This window comes from Acomys russatus, chromosome 23, assembly GCF_903995435.1.
Source record: "Acomys russatus chromosome 23, mAcoRus1.1, whole genome shotgun sequence".
Lineage (NCBI taxonomy): Eukaryota > Metazoa > Chordata > Mammalia > Rodentia > Muridae > Acomys > Acomys russatus.
In genome coordinates, this window is record NC_067159.1 from 16,872,097 (window position 1) to 16,885,698 (window position 13,602).

General features: G+C 35.1%; 1 protein-coding gene across 1 annotated transcript in view; it reads left to right on the forward strand.

Moving 5' to 3' along the window:
• The first annotated feature begins 3,220 nt into the window (after nt 1–3,220).
• The window catches only part of Olfm3 (olfactomedin 3), a 215,308-nt gene continuing 204,926 nt past the window's right edge, over nt 3,221–13,602 (forward strand). The window contains exon 1 of the mRNA XM_051165541.1: nt 3,221–3,724. Coding sequence (XP_051021498.1) covers nt 3,656–3,724 — 69 coding nt within the window. The 5' untranslated portion in view covers nt 3,221–3,655. The remainder of the gene's footprint in view (nt 3,725–13,602) is intronic.

The window sequence follows — 13,602 nt, forward strand, 5'->3', positions numbered from 1 at the left end:
ATATACTGTGACATATCTAAAATACTAAGGTACCATAAAAGGGAGGCTATATCATAGACTTTCATCCAAACAATACTGAAATATTAAAAATGCTTATGTAAATATAAATGTAAATAAGAACTTTGTAATATCAAGCATACAAGTTTTAATGTCATCAATTGTTCTTAGTAATATCTATGAATACAAAATCATTTTGAAGCTAACTTTTTTATGGTGCTAACTAATTATCTTGGTAATGGTGTATAGATTTCAAAATAATTTGTATCTATGGTAGGCATAGCAGGCTAATTTTTAAGGTATATATAAGTACGTAGTACTTTCATGTACCCACTGAAAATCCAGGATTTATAAATACTATATATTTATATACCTTATGGTTATATTTTATATGTTCTAAGTTGACTGCAGTCACCAATCAGAAATCACAAGATAAACAAAATAGATACTTCATCTACTTTCCATAAGTTAATGATTCTGGATTCACTGAGATAAGACAAAATAGAAAGGACTTTATGGCCTTTCTCCCTTACACTAGAAATGCTCCATAGATGGCTATATACAGATACACTGCACACTGTGACCTCAATGTCATTAAATTGATTGTATGGAAATGGGATAGGACTTTGCTACAAAACAAATGACTAAGTAAAAGGAAGAGACGTCTACTTGGAGAAATTAAGCTATTCTGCTGTTTTATTTTAGCAGGGAGCCAGAGGGAGGTAGGGTGCTGGTGAATGTCTGTCTGCTGCTGTTTGTTTAGAGCCTGTGTTGTGCCGTGGCAGGTTTAGTGCAGCTTTGATTTATTACTGAACTTGATTGTTCTCTACAAATGACTGAGCTTCTCTTAAAGAAGTGTTCTGTAAGCACGCTCTGATCATCTGTTTTCATTTGTAATATAATTACCATGCAGTGCTTAGTTTAGATCTCAGGATATCATCATCCTTTTCCATCAGTTCTTTCTGGCAAGCTTTCATACACTTAATTTTATTAACCCTTTGTTTACAAATGCTACTCCAGTGCTGCAAAGTACAGAAAACACAAAGATGGAGAAGGGCAATGTCTACACAGAACTCTTATTTCAACTATTGATACTGTGACCCATGAGCTCAAAATATGTTTTTTTCTGGTAGATAAATATCATTACAAGAAAACCTGTTGATCTCGAAGTTTACAATTTATATGATGTTTTATCTTACATTTTCTGTGTCTTTTAGGTACATTTTCTAATACCTAAGAGAACATATTACATTTTCTGGTAGAAGGTCTTCGTTTTTTAATAAATTAGTAAAATATACTTTAGGAACAGGAAATATAACTAAATACACATTATAAAATTATTATATGCATGTGATTTTGCTACATTCATTTAAGTACTCTGGTGCCTCACATTTGACCATGTCCCTTGGAGGGGGAGACCTGGTGGCACTCAGAGGAAGGACAGCAGGTTACCAAGAAGAGACTTGATACCCTATGAGCATATACAAGGGGAGAAAATCCCCCTCAGCCACAGTCATAGGGGAGGGAAATAAGGGGAAAATGGGAGGGAGGGAAGAATGGGAGGATACAAGGGATGGGATAACCATTGAGATGTAACAAGAATAAAATAATAAAAAAAATATTTTTGTTCCTAAAAAAAGACTAGATAATAAACAATAATTATTCTGTAGACTGTCACCAATTCAAAAATTGATATTTAACTCTTTAGTCTCATAGAATGTTTTTACAAGTGTAAGAATAAAAATTCTAACTGTACATATGAATCACTGAAAATGGATCCAGCAATGGATTTTTTAAGTTGTAAATTTGAAAAAAAAAAACCTAGATATAAATAGGCTTTAGAAAGTTTTCACAAACTGTATGAGCATGAGTCTAGAGTTTAAAAATAACTGTTTTAAATCTTTTTATCACAAAATTGTGAAATTACATATTTAGTTGTGATTTTTGGCTTATCATTAAACCCTAAGTATTCCTATCCCCTCTCTGTTATTCTGTGGTCTCTTTATAAAGCACAAAACACCCCTTCAAAATAAAAATTACAGATATAGTTAGCTTTATGTCACATATATTTTGTAGGAAAAAAAGAACCAAAGTAATTATACACAAATCCAGACATGAATAATTTCAGAATAAAAAGAAGTAGTATGATATGAATTGTCATAATTTTAGCTGTCTACACATTTGAATCCTGTGGATTTTACATTGAACATGGAGTAGTTTTAGTAAGTGTTTAGAGAATATTTTGCAGATCATATGTGACTGATGCCTCCACCAATTTCTCTGCTTAAGGTGAAACTACATATAAGCAAGGTCCATAGCACTGCTTTGTGGACCTTAATCCTGAGAAAATGTTACTTCATAAAAAAAAAAAAAAAAAAACAAAAAACAAACAAACAAACAAAAACAAAAAAAAAACAATAGAAGCATAGAAGCTATATAAGATAAGTCTTAACTGAATGAGGATGTTTGTTCTAATGGCTGTCAAATCCTCCCCACCTATTCTTCTTATTGATAATGTTTACATTGTTTTATTTTCAGACAAATAATGTTGTCTAGGTGTAGTCATGTTTCACAATGAGTGAGGGGATCTTGCTTTTCCTTGCTGATCAGCTCCATCCACCCAAGACTCAGCTCTGGAGAACAAAACTCTTTTGGTTAGTTCAAAGGGTAGGGATAATTTACTCCGGTACCCCTCATAGATTTTTTTTCCCTCAGATACAAGCACAATTCAGAATGACCAGGAAACTATATTTCTGGGTGTTAATATGTGGATGGGGGGAGGTATTTCAATAGAGAGGATAATGAAAAATACTAAAGGAAAACATAAAGCCCCTGCATTTATTCCTGGAATGTATTTTCAAGCTTCCAGTATTAAACCCAAGAAAGTGCACACTGCCTAATCCAAAACATATTTCTAATTAAGTATTCCTAAGTAGTCATACATATCTCTAAATAACTAAATGAGTCTGTAATTTTTAAAACATACACCTTGAATAGAAAAGAAAAAACTACGTTGACAGTCCACTTGAAAACTTTGTCTAGAGCACTAAATTTGAAATCAATTCCTTCGTCAATGACAGAAGGTTCCAGTGCAGTGCCTGTTTCGTAATACTGTGTACAGCTGACTCTTTGCAGCTGAAGTTGCCAGCAAAGGCTGAAAGGGAGCATAAGAGTCCTTTGGTTAACAAATTCCCGCAAAACACTCCCCACCACCACCACCATCACGTACAAAACCCCAGGAGCTGTAGTGATGTCATATCCGTTGTTCAGGTCTCCACACCTCTCAGCAGTTACTCCTTTTATCTTCTTGGGTCAAAACTTTTGAGGTGGGCTGGCTATCTAGCAGGAGGAGAGAGGGTAGACCCAGATGCACCAGGTGGAGGCGCTTCAGCACCTCGGCCAGCACCCTCCGCAGCCGGTCCCAGCTTTCTGAGCTCCCGGACTCCCCAATCTGAGATGCCTGCGGAATGATCGCCCCCCAGGGCGGCTGCCTCTGCTGCCGCTGCCGCTGCTGCTGCTGCTGCCGCTGCCGCTCCCGCCTCTGCCTCCACTCTGCTCTGACTGGCAGGCAGAAAGTGCAACTGACGTGGGAAAGGTCTCCGCAGTGAGTGGAGTGGCTACATAAAACAGAGTAAAGAGAGGCAAAACCGACATCAGAATGCAGGCGAGGTCCAGCCTTCTCAACCTCCTTTTTCTGTCTTTACTTGCTGGATTAGATCCTTCAAAGGTAAGGGCAATATATTTTTTGACTGGTTTGAAATAAATGTGTAAAATCTAATGACCTGACAAGATGGGGTGAGGGGGGTCCAAAACGGCATGTAGGGACTGTTCTTTCAGCTACCCCGTGGTGCCTGGTGCATCCACCCTGCTTGGAAGATAACAAGGTGAACTACCAGAGGGCTAGCTTCTTAAGGTAGAGTCCTGGTGTGAGGGGGGAGGGACCAGAGTGAAGATAATGTATGTGGGTAGCAGGCAATGCGGTTCTCCAGGGAATTTAGCTTATTCGCTGTCCAGCAGCCTAATGCTCTCTTCTGAAGTAGGACGGGCCACGCAAGGGAGTTTGCAGCAGAAACAATGCAGTTTATAAGCCTGTGTTAGATGGTGAACGGTCTCTTTGTTGGAAGCAGGGAAGCATTTTCCAGCGGATGCTGGTCAATAATACTCCCATCGCAGACGTGCTGCGGTTTGTGTCCAAAACATTGGGAGGCTGCTTGTAACCCATGACGGAACAGAAAAGCTACACTATCTGCATAGCCAAGAGAGGTTGTGCGAGGGACTTTGTGTTCCTTTTCCTTTGCTGAAGAAAATTAGGGAACCCCGAGGAAGTTCTGGTGATCTGCTTTAGAAGACAGGAAGTGAGAAGCCTGTTAAACTAAGGAGGGCAATAGAAAGGATGAGTTACGGTATAGCTGTGGAACTCTGTAAATTATCCAACAATGAAAGTGAACGCTCAGCTCATCTAATGCAAAGCAGAGAGCGATGAAAATAATGTTTTCGGCGATGTATGAGGAAAGTGTATTAAGGGTGGTCATTTCTAAAAGGCAAGCATTCTAAGAAATCATAATTCTCCAGAGTAAGGGATAAAGCAACAGCTAGAGTAAGAGACAGAAAGCATTTATTATTTTACATACTTAGCTGGTGAGCAGCAATGTGACATGATTGGGAAAATTATACCATATTATAAAAGCCATTCGATGCTGTGTTTTGAACTCTTTAAAGTTATTTTAAAGGTTGACATTTTGAAATTAAAGGAAACAATTTAATATAACTGAGATTTAACTAACTACAATCTATAGCTGGTTGTGATATTTTAAAGCCCATCCTAGCATATGGTGTAAAATTATAATGGTATAAAAATATTGCAGGAAATTCATATTTAGAGAGATCTTAGGACAATAAAATAATATTATTTTAAACCTATAGTTGTCCTGACACTGACATTCTGAAATCTTCAAACAATGTGTGAAAGCCATCTTAATAAGCCTAATGGCATGTTGTATATACTAAGGTAAAGCATATTACACCAGATAAATTATGCCACTTTGTTTGTATATTTTTAACTTTTCCCTTATGTCTCTGCATCCATAGTGACATATACCATTTTGACTCTCAAAGATACTGGTTGAAACTTGTGACTACATTTTCTCAACTATCTAATTTAGAATATCTTGTAAAAGTATTTACTTTTTAAGAAGTGTGGGTTCTTATTGACAGTTGTATATGCGATTGGATGTGTCTGGAATCCTTAATGTGTAAATACCATAACTACTGGTGGTTACTTTTTAATAATTTAATAAGCATAGAAATAACTACCCAAGTAAGCATCCATGCTTTGGTTGATTTGATCTTTGTTACTTTTTATGAGATATCTGATTATTCAGAGATTTAAAACTTTCCAATTAGGTCAGCCTGAACTCTGCAGCAGGGAACTGAGAAACTCATGGGAGAAAAGGAATCTATTCACTTTTCAAGCTGCCTTCAGTCTCCAGATGTTTTTAGATAGCATTAATAGACAGTATCATAGGATTTTGCGGTATTACATGAAATAACAGATAATATTAAAACTTTTTATTAAGTAATTTAATGTGTAAATGTTTTGGGTTTGTAGACAAAATATCACTTTTATGAGAGCAAATAGAAACTAATTTTATGTTTCACCCAACTATTTTTGGTTACCACAATGTACCAAACAAAACATTTCAAATACTAGCAGTGGGCTTTCAAAATAATTGTCAATCAGGTGATAAACGACATGTTCTTTCAACTTTAACTTAGTCCTGTTCTAGTTAAAAGTTTGGCTTTTTAAAGAACAGAATTGTAAAAAGTTATATTGATGAAATTAAAGTTAAATATACAGCATAATAGTAGTTCACATGGCTGCCATGTGGAGATACACAAACATTTCTTTAAAACTGTAACTGAAATAGTTATAAATTCTAACCAGATGGTGTTTGTGTGTGTGAATACTATCACAACAGAAATTTTAAAAACAGATTTATTTTCTTTAATTCTCTATCATCTTTTACTTGTGTTTACTGTAAATATAAATATAATTATAGATAGATACAAATGAAATGGCAGAGGCGATTCTTGAAATTTGAACATATTTTTTAAGATATAAGATTCGACACACATTAGATAGTGCCATTCAAAATCTCTGTATGTTTATTTAATTTTCCTACATAGATAATAATTTACTGTCACTAGTGCTCCTCCCTTGCAATTGGACTTTATTTGACTTTTAACATGTGCCTACTTTCTTTTCTTTCATCTAATACACTAACAAATTAGAAAGATTAGCATTTCCTTGCCAAAGGAAGGCAATTTGCCACTAATGAATTATTTGTATTTTCATATAGAAATATTGATTTTTTTCTCAGTAAATTTATTTGAATTATGTTTTCTTAATTAAAGTCTAATTAACAAGCTCCCAAATCCTTTAGAAAAGCATAAACTCAAGAGCATATGCCACTGACTATTTTAAGAGATGCCAATCAGTTCCATTGTAATGAAATTTCTAAATTATAGACAATACCCTACATCACCAAGTTAGTAAAATGCTAAACCTGAAGTCTGTACAAATTCACTGAATTTTCAGTTTAATGGACAAAGGAGCAAATCAGGGTAGATAATTCCTGAAAGTGGCTGCTAGATGGCACCTCTGTGCTTTTAAACTGAACACATTGAGTTCAGTAATGACCTTGATAGAAAGTGGGTTTCTTTAGTCTTTTACAAAAAAAAAATTGAAGTAGATCATTATTTGAACATTATAGGAAAACACAATTCCCATGAATCAGAACCAGAGAGAGTTCTCCTTTGCAGTGCTGAACTATGAAGACAGGAGGTTGTAAATATGCCAGGATTGGCTTCCAACAGAGCATTTACACTGAAGTCCCACTTGGGGAACAGTTCAAAAAGGTGACATGCACATATCTACATATCCTTGATAGTGCTAGCCTTTAAAAAAAAACAGCAGTTATGCTATAAATATTTTGCAAAATGTCTTGCTAAGGGAATACTGCTTGAATTGAGGATGCATTATATCTTACCATCTTTAAAAAAAAAATAAAAATAAAAATAAAACGTTTTCAACTTATCACCATGAAGCTAGCTCATATAAAAATCAACTGTAACTATGATTCAGCAATAATCTCTATGACCAAAATGTGTTGCTCTATCCAAAATGGCATAGACACTTAGAAATTCTTTCTCTAAATAAATAAAAAATGCATGAAAGCCATATGAGTGAGATGGGAACTAAGGGGTTTGCAATGGTTTTATTTCTAAATGTTTCACGATCTCTATTCAGAATGATCAGCCGAAAATTAGAACATGGTATGAATTGATGGTATTTGGCAAGACTATATGTAGTCACACACCTGGTATAATAAATATGTAGAGTTCAAGGTCGCCCATCTAGATTTTGAAAGAGCAAAAGTCTTCCCACTCTCACTCAGTCTATGTCTTCTATAACCTAACTGAACTTTTACATTGGAAAAATAGACATGATTTCTTTCTCTTCTTGAAAGTTGAAAAGGTTAAAATGGCACTGATTTCCTTCATTTTTCTTTTTAAATAGTTACTTCCTGTATCTTTGAAATTGATTCTTGTGTGATCTCTGTTCACTGACAGGGAGATACTCTGGACCCATAATTTCTGTTCATGGCTTTTCTATTGATAATATATGTGCATTTTCATGGCATTGTGTGAAAATATGATATGAGGAGCCCTAATTTGAAACTATGAGCCTAGATAATCTTTTGTGTGAATGTGTACGTGCGTGTTCGTATGAGGATGGGCAGATACATATTGAGTGTGCAAGCCCGTGTGTGCCTGGGCCTATGTAAAGATCAGAAGTTAATGTAGGGTGTCTTTCTTGATCTTGCTTCACATTCTTTACTTAGGAAACTCAGAGCTTGCTGATTTGATTAATCCAGCTGGCCAGCTTGACCAGGAGTTTCCCCCCTCTCTACCTCCAGATTGCGCTGAGATTATTGGTACTCAGGAGGCCCATCATGTGAAGATCAAAACTCTATTGCTCACTTTACACAGTAAATACATAAAACACAAACAACTTAGCAATTTCCCTAGACTGATATTATCAAAATGTCTTTGTTGCACTCTAGGATGACTGTCTCATTCGATAAAACTATTTGGATGAAACTCTTCAATAATATCATGCTGTTTTTAATCCCATATTTAGAAATCAGAGCCTCCAATTGGCTGATCTCTATACCAGAGTCCTGTTCTCCTGTCTCCTCATACATGATGCCTGGATTCATATTTCTTTCCAGCCACCCATCAAATTGACAGATCATTTATCTCCATAGTGATTCTGAGGGCCAAACTTTCTACTTCAAGCAAAATGTGTTATTTGTTGAAACATTCCCTTTGAAAAGCAGAGTGAAAACTCATTTCTTCTCTAAAAAAATTTCTTCTCACTAAAAAAATATAGGAGGTATGTGAGAGGACTCCACACCAAAGCACATAATTTGTGAATAAGTAAGAACATGATTAAGAATTTTCTAAAACTGGAAATTATTAGATAAGCCTTAATTTTTTATAATAAGAAAATATACCAAAAACATGAATAAAACTAAACACTATATGATAAGACGTGACACCTGAGTTACTGAAGTGTTAATTAAAAAAAAATTCTACATGGAACGAATAAAAACTTAATTGGAAGAATTATGGTTAAGAAAAGAGACACAAAAGCAACCTGTTGTATTGGTAGTTGAGGTAAGGTTACTATATTGAGTCATTGAGATAATCTGCAAATTTGCATATATGAATAATTATAATAATAATAATTTGGTCTAAAGTACTCCAGTAATAGCAAAGAATGTTTAAACATTACCCTTGTTCAATTTGAATATACATGTGATCACTGAACATTTTAGTACAAGAAGTGGCCCATTATCAATTCAGTGTATGACACTTGTTAATAAAAACTTAGAATTTTTTAAATATAACGTTAACACTGTAGTGGCAAATATTTATTTATTTGTTTGTTTTGTTGTTGTTGTTGTTGCTTGTAGTACAGTACATTGAACCTAAAGCATTCATAAGATAATTTTTAAATATAATTTTTAGGAGCTGGAGAGATGGCCTTGGTTCAGTGAGTAAGAATGCTGACTGTTTTAACATAAGGACCTGATTTGAATCCTCAAAAACCACACCAAAGTCCAAGATCCCTGCACATGCCTGTAACCATAGCTAAGGATGGAGACAGGCAGACCCCATGCTGGCATGCCAGCTCAAGCAGCCCAGCCAAGAAAGGGCAAGCTTTCTGATTCATTGTCATGACCTGAATTAGTCAGAGCCCAACACACACAAACACACACACACACACACACACACACACACACACACACACACACACACTCCCCCACGCACACTGGCACACACACAAACACCCAAAGATATTTGCCACGCATATACACAATATATAGGTCTTAAAATATGTTTGGTTTTTTATCTAGTATGAATGCAGAGAAAGAGCATGAAATCATAAGAATTGTCTTTTATTTCCTTATGGTTAAACTTGTCCATAGTCAATTAACTGGTCTATAGCTCATACCTGTGTACTAATATTATAACAGTGGGACTTACAAAATTATTGATAATATTAATACATATAAAGATACACTGCTGTTAGTCTTTCTTGGTTTTTAGGAATGCTAAACAATGTGTAAATAGTTCCTCATACTGAGACTTCAGTTTTTGTGGAAATAAACTTATCTCATCAAAACATACATTGCATTTATACTGCACAGGCTACTTCTTATATGTTTTTTAGAAGAAAAACAATATACAAATGATTCTTTAATTTCAAAGCCAAACCTAAGCATTTAGGCTAATTGTGGGCAGATCACGAGGAAACTGGATATACACACACAAAATCTAAGCTCTAGTTTACACTGTTTTGTGCCAGTGCACAAATTATTAACTTCTGTGACTATACACAATATGGAACCAAGCCAGTAGTTAAAGCCCTGTGATGAATGATACAAGGTGAGGAAAGTTTTTTCCTCAGACATTGATTCTCAAATTATTCCATGCAAGAAGGTCATGGAGAAAGAATCACATTTACAAAGAAAGCTGCTTTGTTGGTTTTTTTCTCTCTGTTCCTTTACTTGTACCTATATTCCTTTCTTGAATTGACACCTGTAGAAAGTTCTTGGCATGATGTTGCCACTCAGTGTCTGTAGTAACATGTCAGCTCATGTCCTTCACCTAATATTATGTTCACCTGAGGAGTTATGAGTCCATTCCTCCTTTCTCAGCCCAACTTATATAAATTTTATGAAGAATAACAAATACATTAAAAAAAACTGAATAAAATTGTTTAATCTACTCACGGACAACTAGTATTGAAAAGATACTATTGGTTCAAATTGCTTAAGCACTACACAATAATGAAAGTTACATGGTCTGAGCTATTTGTTGTAGAATGTTCTAGACATTGGACTATCATTAAAACCAGCTCTCCAAGAAGCATAATGTAATTTTAATGGCAATAACAAACATTTTCAAAACTTTTGTTGAAATCTCTTCAAAAAGGTCTGTATCTAAGCATGGTGGAATACATGCATGATTCCCAGCCCTTGGGAAAATGGGAAATAAGAATCTCACATTATATTCTAGTCTGATGCTACATAGCCAGACCTGGTCTCAAATAACCACAATCCACACTGGCAGAAAAATAAAAATAAAATGTTTCCTAGTATTTATCTTTCTTTTTCCAAATGCAAGTTGCTGTCATGTGTGTAACACAAGCCAGGCCTTCCATGATCCTCAAACCAAACCTTCAAGAGGATAAAAATGCATATGTTGAAGAAGCTGTAAATACCTTGGGATTAATGGATTTGCCTCTCCCCCAGAAAGTGCGTTCTTTTTTGCCCATATGTCAAGATTTTACCTATGTTTGTTATGCAGCTCAAATATCATGTTTTTCATAAAGTCTTGTGTGGTCTTTGTTGCATTTCAAAAAGAACTAATCCCAGTAAGACAACATCTATTAATTTAAAAAAACATGCTTTATCTCTCTGTATGTCTATGACCATGAACACTATGTCAGTCACAAAAAGGGATAAGCAAGTAGGACTAGGAGGGGATTTCTTTCCCCTCCCAAGTTTACATAACAATTTCTAACAACTCCTTCTTTTTTAAAGTTTACACAATATTCATTACAAGGTATTTGTTAAATCATAAGATGCCTGTCATATTATGTATCGTTTATGCTTGTGCGCATATTTGTGCACGTGTGCGCACATGCACGCATGCACGCACACGGGAATGTATGCACAGAACATCTCCTTGGCGTTTTTGAGACCAGTGTCTCACTGAAGCTGGGTTTCACTCATCTGACTAGCCTAGCCTGACAGACTCCAGCACCTCACTCCCTAGTTCTGTCTCCCCAGGATTGCTATATCCTACATTTTAGTGTGAATATTTGGTGATGAAACTCCAGTCCTTAGACTTCCATGGCAATTACTACAAAAACTAAGCCAAAACCACCCTGTAACTCTCCTCCATCTAAATATGAAGGGTGACATCTGTGCTCTATGTCTTAGCCAAGCTTTTGTCTTTTCCTATTTAATAACTATCCCAACTCTTGATCTATGTATTCAGTATTTATGAAATAAATAAACCAATACATAAACTGTGGGATTCAAAGCACGGCCCAGGAACAGAGCCAATTGCTTAAGGAGTATTCTGAAAGACTATAGTCATGTGAATTCAATTTTTTAAAAAACACCACAGAATTGTTCTTGGAATGTATTTTTTGCCCCTCCCAAGTATAGCAGATAGGAATGAGTTTATTTCACATTATTCATTACAACTGGGTATTGCTATTTTTTATTTATTTATTTATAGGCCTTTAGGAAAAGACATATTTTTGCCACATGTGGCTTGTCCTTGTGATTGTATACTTTATTTCTCTTAACCAACAGAGTATAAATTGTCTGATGCTCTGAATAAAGTCGGCTATTCCATGAGACTTTAGTCCTCCTCATTTATTGGCTCCATTTTCCCAGATCCTAAAGCTTGATAGCACCACACAAAGTAATAGCTAAATGCTTTAAAATTCTGTTTCAAATGGTATGTTACTGTGATCTCTTTTTAATAAAATCTCTTATTAGATCGATGATATATTAATGATGAGGAAAGACTGACTTTAGGACATTTGTTTTAAAATCATAGAAATTTTGTATTAGCTTATCTTGACTGATGCTGAAAAATCATCTCTTTAAAAAATTTTTATGAATATTCATTTCCACCTCAACATCTTAGCCCAGGCTCTCTGGCATGAAGCACTATATATGGACTTGTGACTTTGTCTTCTGTGTTTTATGTACCTTCGTGTCACATATCTATTTATTTCTTGTTTGGGTTTCTTGTCTTTAAAAAATGTCCATTTTATTTACCTAGGTTTACAAATAGAAACATTTTATATCTAAATGTGTGTGAGAGTACGCTCATACATATGTTCACGTATGTGTGTGTTTTTCATGACTGCTCTTAGCTTATATAATACCTTAGCTTTGTTTGATAAATCAGCATATTACTTATTGCTTCAAAAGTCTAGTCTGTTAAAATGTTTCTTCGACACTGTGTTCCTGAAATGTAGGACCTCTATGAAGTCATCTAATTTAAGATAAGGCTTCTCTGATCTTACTACTTGAGCCTAGCAGCACTATAAAGCATAATAGCTAGTTATTAAAGAAGTAGCTATAGTAATGTGCATCTGAATTATAACTCCCTAATATCAGATAGCACTAGCTTTCTCATTAACTCTGTAGGTTAAAATGCCCTGAAAAGTTATGCCAGTAATAGAGCTGTTTAAGCAGCACAAGTAAACAGCCAGCTATCCAGACAACCCCAAAGGAGGGCATGAATTAAACAGACAATCCTTTTAATTTCTTCAACTAAGTTGAAGATGATTAAGAAGCATTATCCCATGATGATTTAAATAGCATTACAGGAGGGAGCAATTCCAGATGTCAGGATTTCTTCAAATAGAGAGTGAGTACTCAAAGTGTTGATGCACTGGTAACAAAATGCCACTGGTGAGATACTGCCTTACAACGATGCCATCACTTCTGGGAATGATCCTCCTCGATTGGTGTCTGGGGAATTGCATATCTGGAATTAGTAACAGTGGTTAGTGTTTTTACACCTGATGACATATTGACTAGATCTTAGCTGATATTACTATAGTTCAAATCAAACTGAAATATTACCTGGCTCAAAACTCACTAAAGATTTTATTTACAATTCATAAAATGTTGCAGAAATATTCTACTATCTATAAATTTATGCTACACAAGAGTAGAATACAGTAACTCCAGTTTGATTATCAAATACCTTATAGCATTTAAGGATAAGCATAAAGAAATATGTAGAGTTATAAAACTAATCCCAAATATAGAGATCTTAGTATAATGAGTCAAAAATGAGCAGACGATAGTTGAAGATAAGAAATTAAGTCAGTTATTCATTCTTTATGTCTCCTTGGTGAAAAGAGCATCATGAGTTTCCTGTCAATCAAAGCAAGAATAGACTACAGGTCTAGTAATTAACCTAAATGAAGACTAG